Genomic DNA, 17075 nt, shown 5'->3' on the forward strand with positions numbered 1-17075 from the left:
ACTAAACAGATATCTGCTTTTTTTTTTTTTTAACTTGATTTTCCTCTAACTCGTCTTTTTTTCTTTGAGTTCTGATTTGGTAAATACAGTGCTTTCCTGATCTGAGTATTACTGAGTTGTCTCAATGACAGCCTGAATATGGTCTTCCTTACCAAAAGCCTAGGTGAAAGTGAGTCCTAGCAGTAGCCAAAGAAGGGAGAGGATGTCTCAGGCCCATAAGTCTTATCCTGGATAGTCATTAGCAGCTACTCACATCTCAGGGTGCTTTATAGTTTACAAAATCTATTTCCTCATGTTCTCCTATAGCAGTGGTTTTTAAATTGTGGGTGTTGACCAATTAGTGGGTCTTAAAATAAATGGGTCATGCCCAGCATTATTTTAAAATTAAACAAAACATCAGAGTGCATGGAACAAAACCAAGGTAAACACTGTCTTAGGAAATTTTCAAACTATATGTGCATGTATGTGTACCTGGTCTGAGAGTAAAATGTATTGCTTACTCTGGGTTTCAGTCAAAACATAAACAGAACATTGTCCTAAAGCATCGTAAGTTAGCTATTATCATCATCCTACAAGTAAGATGCAAATCTTAACTACAAATTACTGCTAATTTCATATGAACCTGACTTTAAGGACACACTCTAGCACCATGCTTTCCCCAGGATAACAAAGTTTGCCTCCAGGAGAAACTGTGTCCTATACTTCTGGGGTTTAGTACACTGAAGTTGAAGTAAGAAGGTAACCTTTCATTCATTCCTCTGTTAGAACTTTTTGTAAGGATTCTGAAACTGAAATTTTAATTGAAAGCCAACTTAGCCAGGAGATTGTTTTTTCTTTTCCTTTCTTTTTTTTTTTTGAGTATTTTTTATTGGAGTTCAGTTTGCCAACATACAGTGTTGGCACACACCCAGTGCTCATCCCATCAAGTGCCCCCCTCAGTGCCCATCACCCAGTCATCCCGTCTACCCGCCCACGTCCCTTTCCACTACCCCTTGTTCATTTCCCAGAGTTAGGAGTCTCTCATGTTCTGTCTCCCTCACTGATATTTCCCACTCATATTCCCTCCTTCCCCTTTATTCCCTTTCACTATTTTTTATATTCCTCAAATGAATGAGATCATAAGGAGATTGTTTTTTCAACTGGGGAAGCCAGATGACACTCATTTGAAACTTGAGAAGTTACTTAATAAAGCACACCAGTAAATGTAAACACCAAAACCAAGTAGAACAAATTGGAGATAATCCCTTTCAAAATATAGAATATTTAAAAAGAAATAAAACTTTTATTTTTAAACATACACCAGAATTTAGGTAGATGGTATTGCCAAACATAGGAATTACACTGCAGAGGTAAAAACTTTTACGTATGTATAAACTTAGTAATTCGTGACATAGTTTTGTTACTGCCTTTCATTGATCAACAGATACATTACAGTAGCATAACTTAGAATTTTACTGAATAAAACTCATAATAATAGTTAAAATTATAAGGAACCAATTTTGTATAATGATTTATTTAATGTTAAGCATTAGCCATCACACAGTTCTGGTTACAAAGAATTCTCGTCAGCTACCAATTCAACACATTTTTTATCTATTTTGGAGGTGAGCAGGCTTTTTAATTTTAGGGACTGAGTAGGGGGTTGTTACTCAAATTCTTTTGTTGTTGTTGTTGTTGTTGTTGTTGTTACTCAAATTCTTAAGGAGTAGTCCGTGATTTTCAGGAATAGGAGAGAAAGGCATTTTCTCCCTCCACAAATTATATTAGCATTGCAGATATGGGAATTTATAGTTTATAAAATTATATTTAGTGTTATAATGTTAAAAATAAAAAGTATTTCCTAAGGGGGATCCCTGGGTGGCGCAGCGGTTTGGTGCCTGCCTTTGGCCCAGGGCGCAATCCTGGAGACCCGGGATCGAATCCCACATCGGGCTCCCGGTGCATGGAGCCTGTTTCTCCCTCTGCCTGTGTCTCTGCCTCTCTCTCTCTCTCTGTGTGTGTGACTATCATAAATAAATAAAAATTTAAAAAAAAAAAAAAAAAGTATTTCCTAAGAAATAAAGTTGTTAAGAACTCTTTGGCTGGTGGGAATACAAAGATAGAACAAGAAGCATTCAGAGTAAGGCCTATAATTAATGAGGTATGACAGGCTGGGTAGCCATAGATGTTTACTGTGGGTATAGTGCTATTTATACTGCTATTTTTATAATATATCCAAGACGATTAATGTTGTTTTAAGTTTAATTTTGTATAAAAGAGGCTTTTTAGCTCTGAAAAACTTACTTATTTACATCTTCCATTTTGTCCATCCCATGAGAGTTCATCTTGACTCTGAAATTCAAGCTAGAATCAGAGGATTATGAAAGTAAGATCATTTAGATTTGACCAAGGACACCATTAAATGGTGTCAGGTTTTAGGCAGCAGATGGGTGTATAAAAAATAAATGAACAACGATTTCACTTCTTGGGGCACAGGCATAACTGGATGCCTGTACTTCTCTGCCACCAATAAAATCATTCATCGTTTGGCAAGAAGGACCAGATGCTTCCATAATCAATACTCCTCCTTTTTCTGTTTTCTCCTTTGAGGTAGCTAAAGATGGCAACCAAAAAAAAAAAATTGTTAAGGCTTTTATCAAATATATATTCACATTATGATGCAGAAGATAGGGTCAACTTCTTCATTTGAGTTACCTGAAAATGTTGGGCAGTGACACCATGCCAAACACTGTTAAATTTATGACATAAAAACAGTGGCATATTCTGCAAAGCACAATTCTCTGCAGCTTTAAGACTGGACAGTATTGGAATACTAACAGCAATCTTCAAAGGCTATGAAAGCATAATATTAAATAGCCCTTCTAACTGCAAGGGAGAAAAAAATGGAGAAACGCGAAGTGTTGCATTCCAAGTGCCGCCACAATGTTGAGAGCAAATTGAGGAATTCCAGACTTTGTTCATCTACTCCTGTAGTCTTAACTCTGAATTAATGACTGAGTATATGAAAACTCAGATTTTAAAAACATTAGCTCATCCTTCTTTGCTTAGTTGAGAAGAATATCCTGATAAAAATGTGCTTTGCTTATGTTTGAAATAGGCTTTAAAAACTGTGAGTGTGCTGGTTTCATAAGCCTAATACTTATTCACTAAAGACAGTATTTTTGAAGCTATAGCAAATGAACTGATGGAGGGAAAAAGGTATACATTGGTAGTGCTACAGCAGTGGAATGCTTTCGACCTTGGTTTTTGGCAAAGAAACTGAAGAAAACTGTATTTAAGTTGTACTGTAGCCATCACCACCAAGCATCAACTTCCAACAATAGGCCAGTAATCTACTGGAACTCCTCACCTTGCTGTCAGCGTAACCCTGGTTTGATCCCAGTTTGCCTTGATTTTTGAAGATCAGTTTAGAATGCCTTTGAGAGTATTTTCTCCTACAAACTGAGGTTCCTTGGTTGTCAAAGAACTGTATTCAGCTGAATTTATGGACAGAACTGATTTTGGAACGCCAATGACAAAATAACCCTCTGATTTTAGAACATCATCTAAAGAGAATCTATACTTTAAAATTTCAAAAATTAAAACTCAGCAGAATTTAATGCATTGAAGCTTAAGATACCATGACCATGAAATGTCAAAAAGCAGGCACCAACATCACTGCTTGTTACGAAAAACTTTAAGCAAGATTTGCCAGAAATCCAGCTACACATAGCAAACTCATACTAAATATGTCTAATTTGCTTGGCCAATCTTTCAAGGACTAGATTCATAAATGTTATTGCAAAAAAAAAAAAAAAAAAACCCTTAAATAGCCAGAGCTATTTTGGGTTACTGTTCTTAAAACCTACTTGTGGTGTTTTAAGAAAGAATGTTTTCATTGATATTTTGTTCTCACTTAAAGAATTTCAAGAGGAGTATGTGGAATTCAAAGTCTGATTGTTTTGACAAGAAACTTCCATATAAGTACTCTATAGAGAAACTGGGATGTAAAATGTCTAAACAGATGAGAAGAGTTTATTCCATTTTCTCTTTACATCTTAAAAGCTCTCATGGGGGGGTATATATCTAGCTGCGGGGAGAAAACAATACAAGATTATTGTTAAAGCCACTTGTGTTTTGTTACATCTTCTATACTACCCAGGAAAGAAAAGTTAAAGCTTAACAGTAACATGGTTATCACATCTTCTGAATAAATTTTGCCTTCCAAAATTATCATTGCTTTGATTTCTAGTCATGATACTTAATTGTGAAATTTTAAATAACACTGAAGGTGACAGAATGTGAGATTTTTAGGTGTATGAAAAGTAGAGGTATGCGTTACAGAAACATTGAGAAAAACTGGTATATCCACATTCACCAGATTCTAATGTTTATTGAATGTTTTTCCTACTAGGTTCAGCTGTTGACTGCTGTATCACAAGTCAGAGTGTTTAAACTTGCTACTCGCTGTTCCTGTGGGTGTACCTGGGACCTCATCTTTTTTTTCTTATTTTTTTTTTATTTTTTTATGATAGGCACACAGTGAGAGAGAGAGAGGCAGAGACATAGGCAGAGGGAGAAGCAGGCTCCATGCACCGGGAGCCCGATGTGGGATTCGATCCCGGGTCTCCAGGATCGCGCCCTGGGCCAAAGGCAGGCGCCAAACCGCTGTGCCACCCAGGGATCCCTGGGACCTCATCTTTACACAGACTTGCTACACGTCTGAAATCCTCACCTCCAATTGCACTATGACCTTAGCTCTTAGCCTTCTAGTGTAGTCAAACACACTCCAATTATACCTGCCCTTCGGTTTTATGGAGGCCACAGTTCCACTGATTGCTAATTTTCTTCCTTCTCAATTTAACAGACATTTGCTGGCCCTAATTATTATCTCACTGAGCCTGGACCTTATGAGTACTCTTGGCTTTAAGAACTTCCATGCTGTAGTCTAGACCAGTGTTTTTCAGCCTCAGCACTACTGACATTTTGAGTAAGGTAATCCTTTGCAGGGGGTGGGGGGGGGGCATCCTGTGCATTGCAGGATGGCTCACAGCATCCTTGGATAGAGTAAGATGGAAGTCAGATGTAAGTAGCACCTCTCCACCAGCTGTGAAAACCACAAACGTCTCCCAACATTTCCAGATGTCTTGTGGAGAGGGTTGAGAGGAGCAAAATCACCCATGTTTGAGAATCATTAGTCTAGACTCAGGGTAAGTGGTCAAATCCACAGATGTGCCATTACCAGCTTTACTTATGCCCTATAGCCAGTGACTGAGACCTAGGTGTTTAAAAGTGTTCAATGGAAGAATAGCTCCACCTAGCTAGAACCTTATTAAATGCAGTCTTAGTAAATGGATTAATTGATAGGACTCCTACTTCTCTGAGCTCTTGGCAGGCAGGTGTCAGAGTCAGCAAACCTTTTTTTAAACCAGAGCTGCCTGTCACTGCCATTTGGGGGAAAAGGACTATGACAGATAAAGCAGTATATGAAATGAAGATCTAGAAATGAATGATGAGTAAGAAAAGGAAATCAGCAAGCATCAGTTCCAGCAGGGTCATAGAGCAGTTATTTTTTTTTGCTTTGGTTTTTAAGCATTATGCAAAACTTATAAAACCAGAGCCTGTCTGCTCCTGTTAGAGTGGGGTAGTCCTGGGTTAATACATATAACATCAGCCCCTAAAGCACTTCCTTGAAACCTAAGTCTCCTCTGCCACTGGCCTCTATGCCATGCCTCCAGAAACCTTTACAGGACCTACAGATTCTATGCTATTTCCCATCCTCAATCCCTGACCCACTCTGAAAGTTACCCTGTAACAGTGAAGTTATTACAAACATTTATTGACTGATAAAATAGGATAACAAAAAGGGGGACACAAGACAGCCTGCCATGCCAGGTCTAAAAGGACTTTGCAACAACGGAAGTGTTCTAAATCTTCTGTTTGATATAGTAGGTACCACTAGCTACATATGGCTTGAGCTCTTGAAATATGCCTAATGCAATATGGAACTGAATTTTTCATTGTATTTAATTTTAATTAATTTGAAATAGCCATATATGACTGGTGGCTGTCAAATCACATTTAATTGTACAGTTGCATAGAAACAAGGCAGGTTGAATTCTGATCCTTTCTAGGATTCCCAGGAGTAGAACAAAGTCTGAAGGGGAAAATGAAAAAGCAATGAGACAACTCTCTTTTCCCAATCAAGAGAGGTAGGCTCTGGGATCCCTGGGTGGCTCTGCAGTTTAGTGCCTGCCTTCAGTCCAGGGCGTGATCCTGGAGTTCCAGGATCCAGTCCCATGTCGGGCTCCCTGCATGGGGCCTGCTTCTCCCTCTGCCTGTGTCTCTGCCTCTCTCTCTCTCCTCTCTCTCTCATGAATAAATAAAATCTTTAAAAAAAAGAGAGGTAAGCTCAAAGGTGGTATTTTTAGGCATAGAAGAAAATATTTAAAAGAAGGCCTTCTTGTATTTTTTTTAAAAATCTGACTAAAACAGTCTTGAACTAGCTCTACTTGTGATTCATGTGGATCACATGTGGGAAATATGATAGGGGAGAATTCTAATAGGAAAAAGCTAAAAAAACAAGCTGCATTACCCTCTTCCCAGAAAAAGAGCCAGGCTGGGGCCTCAAAATAGGAGGAATATAAGTATAAACAATTAGTTATTTGGTTCCTGGCTTTTTGACAATGGGATTTGGGGGAAAATCTAGCACTAAAGTAGGTTAGTGGGTTCTTCCCTTTCTCCTCTCACACCTAAATCCTGACAGAGGGTGGTGGTAGAGAGCTCATGGAGTCCTAGAAAGGAAAGCAGTTTGCTAGCAGTGATAATGAGAAAAGAGAAAGTGAGAGGTTGTAGGAATAACAGGGCTGAAAAGGAGGAGACTGTGAGAGCTAAAAGTGGTGACAAACTTAACTTTTAATGATACAGTCTTTGCCCACAAACTAGAGTCCTCAGAAGTACAGAATGAGAACACTGGGTATGGGGAAACAGCTCATCTAAGCATATGAATTGTAGTAAGAGATGTGACTGTAGACGAGCAAAGGAAGAAAATGGCTCTCTTGGCTCTCTAAGTTACTACTCTTCTCCCACCTCTATCCCTCCCAAAGGAGGAAGAAAATGGCCTTAAATAGATTTGAACTAGAAATAGCCTTAACAAACAGGAAGGGGCTTATTCTTCCGTAGCTACTGAAGTTCATGCTTAGGCCTTCATAATCTTTTACCACATCCTAAAGGACTCAGATGCAGAGTTGGTCAGAGACTTCTGATTGACAATTCCACTTAGTACCCAGCAGGGCCCCACAAAGATGAAGGACCAAGGTCACCTGGAAGAGGATCCCTAGAGGTCACACCCCCTTTTAATCTGCCATTTCCTAAGTACATAGAATCCTCTCCTCCTCTACCAAAGGACGGAATTTCTCAACAAGCTCTGGCTATTTAACCTGAGTATGAGCAGGAAGGATTATTTCCTCTTCAGCCCTCTTATCTTGTGGTAAACTGGCCAACCTCATAGTTCCATTTCAACATATTAGAATATGTTCTATCAATAGAACATGTATCAAATTCTCTTCCAGGTAAAAAGTTGAAAAAAGGCACCTTGTGTCACGTTTCTCCCTACCACCTAATGCTGTTTTAAATCCTTTAACGAGCCAGAGGCTTGCATTCTCCTAACATATCTTATAATTCTACCTGGACTACGGTCCATACCTCCCTGGATCATGCCCACCTCCACAATCTTCGACTGCATATCTGCTGAAGCACTGAAGGCCCGAGGGAATCCTACAGTCCATCTCCCAGGGAAAACCCAACAGAAAACCCAACTGCTAACAAAACTTAGCAGTTTTCCAGGGGACTGTTAATCTGACTGACTGCAGATTCCTGCCTAAAATGGACACTAAATATTTACTAAGAAACGTAAACGATATGTGATTTCTTTGTAACATCTGTTTCTGGCATTGATTTAATATCATATCCCACCTCACCAGGATAATGGAACAGGACCTACAAGAAGAACAGAACTTTCTATGTTTCCTTCCAACCTTTTTGAGCTTAATTCTCTAGGCCTAAATCATGAAATAGTTTCTATAATTAGAGCCCAATTCTAGATACTGGAGTGAAAGAGGTATGGTAGGAAGGATAGAAATAGATTAGAGGAGAAGCTGAATCCCTCACTCAAGGCCATTGGGAAGTCCTCAGTCCCTCCTTTTGTAAGACTCTCATGACCATCCTACAGACCCTCCTGTCCAGCTTCTGAATTCCTCTTATTTCTTGTCTTACTCCTCCAACCTACCTTCTACTGACAACGAATGACTGTCAGCAAAATCAAGTCTAGGCAGGAGAGGGATTAGATAATACTAACGAGGCAGTCCTAGGCTTCAGGACAAAATTCTTCAGCAAACAACTCCTTCCCAATAGGGGCTCCCTGAACACCTTGGGTTTCACTCTCCTACCTTCCCATTTGAAATGATCCCCCAAACCTCTACTGCTCTAATACCTCTTCCCCATGGTGATCTCTCCACCTGGAACACCCTTTAAATACTTGCTTTTAACTATTCAGCCTATGAGGCTGGTGACCAAGGTTAGAATCTTCCACAACCAAACCCTGTACCAGCAACAGCACATGAGACAAAACAGACCAGTCCCTGACCTTAGGGCACTGAGTAAAGCCCTGACAGATTCAAATAAGGGCAGATTGAGTTAAGTGCTGTGGAGGCCCCACACACCACACAATCAGGGCGTGAAACAAGGAGCCTAACCCAGACTTGAGAGTCAGAGGGTTTCTCTGAGGTACAACCTGAATTGAGACCTAAGGAAGCTTAGTTAACTAAGGAAAGTGGGGGTGGGATATAGTGGGCCTCCTCTGTGGGAGAGAACTGATGGAGGAATGGGGACAGCCAGCATAGCCATAAAAGGAGTATGGTGCCAACCATACTGAATCTACAGAGGAACAGCAAAATGAAGGGAAGACACTTGCTTTAGCTCACAGAGGCCCTGTAGTCTTGACCACAACCTTTTCCCTCAGCCCCTCACCTATCACCCACAACAGTACTCATCACTTCATTCAAGGGAAGACCTGTCTCACCTCCTGGATGCTGGCAGGAGGGAACAGAGGCCTCTGTTCCTAGAAGAGAGGTCATGGGCCTCTAGCAGGGAAACCAGAGGGGCTTCTCCCCGCTGTGCTGATCTTAGGGATTCCCAGCAGAAAAGGAATGGTGAGACAGACTTCCTTAGAAGAGAATCTCCAAATTCTTTTTTGGGATGTTTACCTTGTGTGGGAATGGAAGTGCTGCCAGTGGGGACATGGGAGAGGACAGGCTGCCAGTGGGGACAGAGGAGAGGACAGGCAGCCCAGGGCATGGGACCAGTGGGTGGGGAACATACGAGAGGGGTGGCCTGGGGAACAGAAGAAGGCTCTGCAGAGTAACTTTCCCCAATTTCACCCAAGGTCAGGTGGAGCCCTCCAACAGATTTCTACCTCCTAGAGGGAAATATCAAAGACCCAGGATGAAAAGGCCCAAAGGCCGGACCCAGGCCTGCTTGGGCAGGCAGCAGACTACTGTGGGAAGCACAGGCTTATTCTTAGGATGCGTCTAGCAGCCAAGAGAAGTCAGCCCCCTGGAAAGGGCCGGGCTTGAGGAGTCCAGGTGGGCCCACATGCCTAGCAGGGAGCCTTGGGGCCCCAAACTGAAGCAGGCATGTATGGGGCTCAACTCCAGCTTGGGTTGAAAGGGAAAGTCTGCTGCTACATGCCACCCCTGCCCCTAGCTATACCCAAAGTGTCCCCAGAGTCAGGGTCAGGCCTCCCTCAATTCATGAATACCCCTCAGTGGTTTTGTGGCTTGCCAGAATCTTCTCCAAGAGAGGAGAGACCAGGTGGTGGTGATTGGAGAAAAACTCCGAGGTGGAAAAGCCCAAATCCTACAGTCTGGTCATCTGGGAAGTCCACTATATTCCATTTCTCCCTCTCCTCTGCTGACATTGCCAGATGGGTATTGGTGGGCTCCAGGGGAAAACCCGAAATCCCCCCCTTGGCCCCACAGGAGGGGGCCCTGCCAGGGGCCGGTACAGGGAGACGCCCATGGAATCGCGGGAGGCCAAAGACACCTACAGAAATCTTGGTCTCTGTGGCCAGAGGACTCCAGGAAAGGGCTGCGCAGAGGTGAGCCTGGGGAGGATGAGGCTAGCCGAGGAACGGCCCCCTTCTGGAAAGGGGCCTGGTGGTGACGAAAGGTCGTGTCCTTGAGCATGCGTGAGAGACCTGGGAGGCTTGTTGTTATTTATTTATTTAGTTAGTTAGTTAGTTAGTTATGAATGACAGTCATGGGGGGTGGGGCAGAGACACAGACAGAGGGAGAAGCAGGCCCCATGCACCGGGAGCCTGACTTGGGACTCAATCCTGGGTCTCCAGGATCGCGCCCTGGGCCAAAGGCAGGCGCCAAACCTCTGCACCACCCAGGGATCCCCTGGGAGGCTTGTTTTAAACCTGTCCTCCTGGCCCTCTTTCAGAGATGTTGATTCCACAGGGGCTCCTTAGCAAAATTCAAGAATACAGAGAGCCAAATGAGATTTCTCGAGAGGAGTAAATATAATATGACTAACCCAGGATCTCTTGGGTGAAGGCAGGAGATGAAGGAATGCGTATTCTTGAACTGAGAGGAAATCCTCTGCATGTACAGGCCAACACAGGGGACTGTTTGCTCTGTGCATTTCCACAGCGTGGAAATCTCTCACCTCTCCATTTGTCCCAACCGCCCAGGGCACTGGCACCACCCGAGCTATGAACAGTGAACTGGATACTGGTGTGGGTGAAAAAGTAAGGGTCTCCCATGACCAAAACAGGTCAGGGTTGGGGTCGACTTCGAGTTTAGTGTTAGAAGAAAAAGACAGCTAATTGGGGGTGCTACAGAGGCATTTAAATGACTTCGCAACTGGAGCCCTTGAAGCCTAGTCAGAACAGCAACCACCCTCAGGAGCCATGTTCTTTCCCCCAGCCTGCTGGCCCTGTCAGCTGCCCCTCACGTCTGTCTATCTCAGTGTTCGGTTTTCAGCACTTCCAACACCTCCAGGACGTTTTGCACTGAGCATCCCTGCCCCTTATCCTTATCCTCCCATGTATCCACAGGGCTGTCTCCTTCTTCCTCTCTTTGCTCCAATTTCCTTCCCCCTCACTCCATCAAATGTAAACTCCAAAAAAAACCTGGTCCTCTCACCCCCCTCTTGCTCACAGCTGTATCCCTCAAGACCTAAAACAGGGCCTGGTACCCAAGAGGTGCTAAGTTTGCCTGCATTTATTCTGCCAAGCATTGTTCTGGGCCCTTTACCTATCATAACTCATTTACTCTTTTCAACACCATTTTGGGTGGGTACTATTATTTCCAACCTCATCTCACAGATATGAAACTAAAATTAATACATGTTACAAACAGAAAATAAATACGATACTTATTATGTATAATCCCCCCCCCCTTATTTTGCTTAGATGATAGCGAATGGTACCACCCTGGTCCGACTCTCCCCCTTCAAAAAATATGTGACAGGAGCGCTGCCTGCCAGCTGCTTGATAACGGTCTCTCAGTTATCAAGGAGGCACTACATACTCACGTACCATGCGACTAAATAGGAGGCCGGTAGGCAACCTGGGAACCCTGATCCACGGTGTCCCAGGCAGGGGGAACCTCCTTAGGGGCACGCCTGGACTCCCCAGACCCGCAGACCTGCCTGAGAGGCGGTGAGGCTCAGAGCCCGCTTTCACTCGAGACCCCTAAGTCAGAACCCGGAGGCCTTTGCTCTCGGGGTCTCTCAGTCTCTGCGTCGGCTCTCCGCGCTCCTGCCCAGGTGGGAGCCGGGGACGGACGTGCAGCCCACGGGCCGATTGTTCGTTCCTCCCCGGTTTTCCGCTCCGTAACCTGTTCCTGTGTTTACTTCTGCCCGGACTAGGTCCTTCCGGACAGGGAGTGCCTCAGCCAATTCCCTCAAAGCAAAAAACTCTCCAGGGAGGAGTTGCCCTCTGCGAAGGAAATCAGTCAGAGTTTACTAGTTCACCTAAGTACAGTGTATTTCAAAAACTGAATACCATATTTTTCATATTCCTTACCGTTACTCGCAGTTCTCACCTCGAAATTGAGGTCCCTCAGCCTGGCCCTCCAGACCACCAAGCGGAAAAGGCAGGGCTCGCGCTGTGCCACGTGGGGGCAGGGAAGGCGCCGGACGTTCCCTGTGGGAACATGCTGTCTGTGCCCGTCCCCTCTTCGTCTTCTTATACATCACGCCTCAGTGGATGTTTGAGGGGCCTTTTTAAACACCTGGTGGAGTTGGTTTCAGAATGACTTGGCATTGGCACTGCCAAATTATGTTGCATGGCGGAGGTGACCGTGAAGTTTTGCCATTTCATCTCGCCTTTTGACTTACGTGGCGCCGCCATCTTAAACAGGAGTGAATAACGGGGGCCGCCATTTTTGCTCGAACGGGAGGGTATTTCCGGTTCCGGCGGGGACCTTTTCCTTCTTTTCCTCTGGAGGGCCTTGTCGGGAGCGGCTGTGCTGCTAGTCTTTCTGAACTATCCACCTCCATCCTTGTCGCCGCGGCGACACTCGCTCTCGCCGCCGCTATGACTGAGCAGATGACACTTCGTGGCACCCTCAAGGGCCATAATGGCTGGGTGACTCAGATCGCCACCACTCCCCAATTCCCAGACATGATACTGTCTGCATCTCGAGGTACGGGCTAAGGTGCGGGGCAAAGGAGTGAGGGATAAGTGGGTTGCGCCTGTCGCTTGGCGTCTTGGAATACTCCGTCCGGTTGTGAGTTGGGGCTTGCGGACCCGGGCCTCGGCCTCAGCTGGGATAAACTCGCGAACCATCCCCGCCTGGCAGAGACGGAGACCTAGGTCAGCTCGTGGTCGCCAGGAGGATTGCAGCGTTGGGGTTTTATTTCTTGCCCATCTTCTCGTAGATGTGTGTAGCTGAGTGTGCTCAGGAGATACAGGGTCGGGCGGAGCGGTGATGATGCCAACATGCCATCTGAGTGCCTGTGCTGAGAACCAGAGGCTGTTTCTGAGCTTACGCCCGGCCTGTGCTTAGTGGGTAGTGGACAGACTGCAAGAACTCCCCTCGTTTCTTTTCATTTACTGAACCTGGCAGCATTCGGAGGCTTCTTGTGCCTTTTGCTGGCCCCCACACTATTAAAAAATAGTCTGAGGCTAGGATCATGTTTGGAGAGTAATTGGAAAGCTTGTTGTTACTAACACGTTTCAGTGAAAGCATCCAGTCGGGTAGGATGTAAAGCAATTTTTCCGAATCCAGCCATTAGTGATTGTAGGAATCCCACAGCCAAGCAGCAGTGTTTATGCTTTAGACCTCAGATCAGACTCCAAGATGTTGAATTGATCTGTCAGAAAGGGGCATCCATAATATGCTAAAGTTCTGCACACCAGAGTTTAATTTTCATGGCATTGCTTAGTTCTACTTGAATCTTTTTTGAATAGCCAATCACCTTGGCCTTGACTAGTAACAGCTCTCCCCCTGTAGTTCTTCCCCCTTGAGAGTCCTTAATTTGTTACCTTTTAAGTCCACCAATGACACTGAGGGATCCTGGATTATCCAGTAGGTCAGCAAGTGGGCTGTTAACTCACTGGGTTTTCTTTTTTACCTCTCCTTAGATAAGACGATCATCATGTGGAAGCTGACTAGGGATGAGACTAACTATGGCATCCCACAGCGTGCTCTTCGGGGTCATTCCCACTTTGTTAGTGACGTGGTCATCTCCTCAGATGGCCAGTTTGCCCTCTCAGGCTCCTGGGATGGAACCCTTCGTCTCTGGGATCTCACAACGCAAGTAGCTGCTCATTTAACTCTGGGACACTGGGCAAAGGCTAGGCAAAAATGAGGTAGATGCTGTTGGGCTGTGGTTTCCAAGGGAGATTGAGGTTCATTGTGGGTACTTAAGGCAAGAAAGTACCTAGAAAAGGTAGTTGGGATTGTTTGGCTTCTATCCTTGCTGGTTTAATTAGTTATGCAGAATTGTTAGAGGAGTGGGCTGGGTGAGTTTTACCACATACTGTGGTTGGGAGTAGGCAAGTGTTGAACATGTTTTATCTTGGGAGCTCAGTACTTGGATGGCCGGGCATAATGAGCATCCCAGTGATGACAGATGACATTGTCAGCCAATCCCTACGTGGGAGTGAGGACATGTCCTGCAATTCTGAAGGGATACTCTCACATATGCTCAACCATGGGCCTATTGTGATCAGACCCATGTCCAGGGTCATGTGAGTAATGGCAGCTCCAGTGAGACAGGAATAGACCAGGGAAACATTCTGATGTGGAAGAGTGTTTGAGGCATCTAGAGACTGACCACGTCCTCCTCCTCAGGGGTACCACCACACGCAGATTTGTAGGACATACCAAGGATGTGCTGAGTGTGGCCTTCTCCTCTGACAACCGGCAAATTGTTTCTGGGTCGCGAGATAAAACTATCAAGCTTTGGAATACCCTGGGTGTATGCAAGTACACCGTACAGGTAACTGAAGGCACATGTAGAAACTTCTCTCCCACCCTTCTTAACCTTGGGCTTAAGGTGATTTTAAGCCTGGCCTGGACTCTGTAAAGGGAGCTCTTGATATTAATGGTTTGGGTTCTAGGGCTGTGAACACTTCCATGTAACTGAGGGAAGGTGAGGTTCTGGTTTCATGGAGACAGGATACTTTCTCTAATTTCTTTTCCATCCTCTGCAGGACGAGAGCCATTCAGAGTGGGTGTCTTGTGTCCGATTTTCACCTAATAGCAGCAATCCCATCATTGTCTCCTGTGGTTGGGACAAGTTGGTCAAGGTGAGCTTGGAGCCTTCACCAGCCAGAATGTTCTCCCACTGCCTCTCAGGTGGTCATAGGATCTAAGTTTGAAAGCTTTGTCCCTCGGTTCACTTTTCCTGTTGAACTCTTCTAAATACAGGCCAGTGGTTTTTGATATTTGGTCTGAAGTAGCTCATGAAGCCCAGTGTCCCTCATAAAGCAACACATAGAACATTTTTTACCTTTTTTAATCTTGATTGTCCCTTAGGTTACCAAGACAAATTCTTTTTAACATTTTTGTTACTGATAGAATGAAAAATGGTCACCCTGTCCTGGAATGCTTTTAAATTAAATAAATCGTGCCTTTTTTTGTCCTGAGCAGTCCTGACACCAGTTGGTTCAGAGCCAGATTCTTCACCTTTTACCCCCCATCCTACCAAACCTAGGTATGGAACCTGGCAAACTGCAAGCTGAAGACCAATCACATCGGCCACACGGGCTACTTGAACACCGTGACCGTCTCTCCAGATGGATCTCTCTGTGCTTCTGGAGGGAAGGTATTCAGAAACTGGAAGTTTACTAGTCAGTGAGGGACTGTTTTAAAAAGAATACTTAAGATATTGAGGTAGCAACCAAGAATAAATATCTCTTAAGATTGCTTCCTGGAAATGACATAGATAAGGCATACTGTTTTAAAGAAAAAGATTTTCAGTAAAGCTGGTTTCTTGAAACTGTTCTTTTATTTATAAGTTGTCAGAGACATCGTAGGGTTGGTGAGGTGCCCTGCATTAAAGGAAAGGCATTCAGAGATAAATATTGGTATTTGAATCATTCATTAGCTTTTGGGAAGTTTGCAGGGGAAGGGGGACTGTTAAGTAATAAAAGAATTTTTGAGGCAGTTGAGATTAACAACTGCAATGGGTTTCATATTGCCCTGACTCACCTTTCCTGTCTTCCCAGGATGGCCAAGCCATGCTGTGGGATCTCAATGAAGGCAAGCACCTTTATACACTTGATGGTGGAGACATCATCAATGCCCTATGCTTCAGTCCTAACCGATACTGGCTATGTGCTGCCACGGGCCCCAGCATCAAGATCTGGGTGAGTGTGGGCTACAGTTAAGGCTGAACACCTGGCTGTACTCTCTGAGTCCTGGGAATGTTGTGATTTCCTGATCTGTCATTGCTGGGATTTGAGCTTTCTGAATATCTGCTAACCATGCGGCTAGCAGTGGAGATCCAGGAAGAGCAAGGTAACAGCTTTCTAAGACTGAGATCTGCAGTGGTGGCAGACACTTGTCTACTAAGGGGGATGACAACTTACTCAACTTCAGCACAAGTTGATCTAGACTGTTCTGGGGGCAGGGGAAGGCATTCCTGTATTTTAGGCTGTTCAGTAACATACTCAGCCTCTACTCCCAACTGGATGCCTGTAGCAGAGTCCCTCCTTATCCTGATTTTGCCCATTCCCCAGGACTTGGAAGGCAAGATCATTGTAGATGAACTAAAGCAAGAAGTTATCAGTACCAGCAGCAAGGCAGAGCCACCCCAGTGTACCTCTCTGGCCTGGTCTGCTGATGGCCAGGTAAGTGAGTCTCTGAAGTGACTTGGCTTCTACCTTTCCTCTCTTCCTTTATTCTTGGTGTGTCTGACATAACGTAAAATGATAAAATTAGCCAGGTTGATTTGGGAGGACCAGATTAACTGTCAGTGAACAGAGTACATGTTCTGGCATTGGAAGGAAAATTGATTGATCTACCAGTGATTAGTTCCCTTCTCTTGGAATACATACCACCTACAACCTGATGGTTCAAGGATTGGTGATCTTAAAAGGCCATCTTTATTACTAGAAATGCAGAGTTCTATGACTCTGACATGACCTGTCCCTGTCCTTTCTCCCTTGCAGACTCTGTTTGCTGGCTACACCGACAACCTGGTGCGTGTGTGGCAGGTGACCATCGGCACCCGCTAGAAATAATGGCAGAACTTTAGGAATAAAACATTGGTTTTCTCACTTGTTTGTTTTTCTCTGATAAGCTACCTTCTAATGCTGCATTGCATCACAATGACTTGTGTCTCAGGTATAAATCCTCTAAGCTTGCAGAAAATGTTCTTTAGGAATAGTAAAACCTCAGTTCTAGCTTTATGACATAAATAATTGAACAGATAATTCCTCAAAGCAGTATTATAAAACACAATATTTTGAACTCTTTTTTTTTTTTTTGTTTTTGTTTTTTTTTATTTTGAACTCTTAATCACACCTGGCTTTTGCTCAAGTGGTGGCTAGCTAAGTAATATACTGTTGAAATAGC

The 17075-nt window shown here is 44.2% G+C and overlaps 1 protein-coding gene, 1 long non-coding RNA gene and 2 other non-coding genes across 4 annotated transcripts; 3 read left to right on the top strand and 1 right to left on the bottom strand.

The window, feature by feature from the left end:
- Positions 1-1255: 1255 nt before the first annotated feature.
- On the bottom strand, positions 1256-12477 carry LOC129495022 (uncharacterized). The gene is made up of 2 exons (XR_008661448.1): positions 12071-12477; positions 1256-11983 (listed from the first exon to the last, which is right to left on the bottom strand). It is a non-coding gene; the product is annotated as an uncharacterized LOC129495022 (long non-coding RNA).
- Positions 12478-16777, top strand: RACK1 (receptor for activated C kinase 1). The gene is made up of 8 exons (XM_055302313.1): positions 12478-12692; positions 13634-13805; positions 14346-14493; positions 14708-14803; positions 15211-15321; positions 15725-15865; positions 16238-16348; positions 16670-16777. The coding sequence occupies exons 1-8, from the start codon at positions 12584-12586 to the stop codon at positions 16733-16735; spliced, it is 954 nt and encodes a 317-aa protein (XP_055158288.1). The 5' UTR covers positions 12478-12583; the 3' UTR covers positions 16736-16777.
- On the top strand, positions 12969-13036 carry LOC129495310 (small nucleolar RNA SNORD95). The gene has a single exon (XR_008661481.1). It is a non-coding gene; the product is annotated as a small nucleolar RNA SNORD95 (small nucleolar RNA).
- Positions 14108-14186, top strand: LOC129495304 (small nucleolar RNA SNORD96 family). The gene has a single exon (XR_008661475.1). It is a non-coding gene; the product is annotated as a small nucleolar RNA SNORD96 family (small nucleolar RNA).
- Positions 16778-17075: the final 298 nt, after the last annotated feature.

The sequence above is a fragment of the Nyctereutes procyonoides genome, unplaced genomic scaffold (assembly GCF_905146905.1).
Source record: "Nyctereutes procyonoides isolate TBG_1078 unplaced genomic scaffold, NYPRO_anot_genome, whole genome shotgun sequence".
Lineage (NCBI taxonomy): Eukaryota > Metazoa > Chordata > Mammalia > Carnivora > Canidae > Nyctereutes > Nyctereutes procyonoides.

What these genes read in the sequence shown, in the direction of transcription:
- RACK1 (XM_055302313.1), top strand. Translation starts at nt 12,584, where the DNA reads ATGACTGAGCAGATGACACTTCGTGGCACCCTCAAGGGCCATAATGGC. An exon ending in TATGCAAGTACACCGTACAG is followed by an intron (nt 14,494 to 14,707) that starts GTAACTGAAGGC and finishes CATCCTCTGCAG; the next exon opens with GACGAGAGCCATTCAGAGTG. An exon ending in TCTGTGCTTCTGGAGGGAAG is followed by an intron (nt 15,322 to 15,724) that starts GTATTCAGAAAC and finishes CTGTCTTCCCAG; the next exon opens with GATGGCCAAGCCATGCTGTG.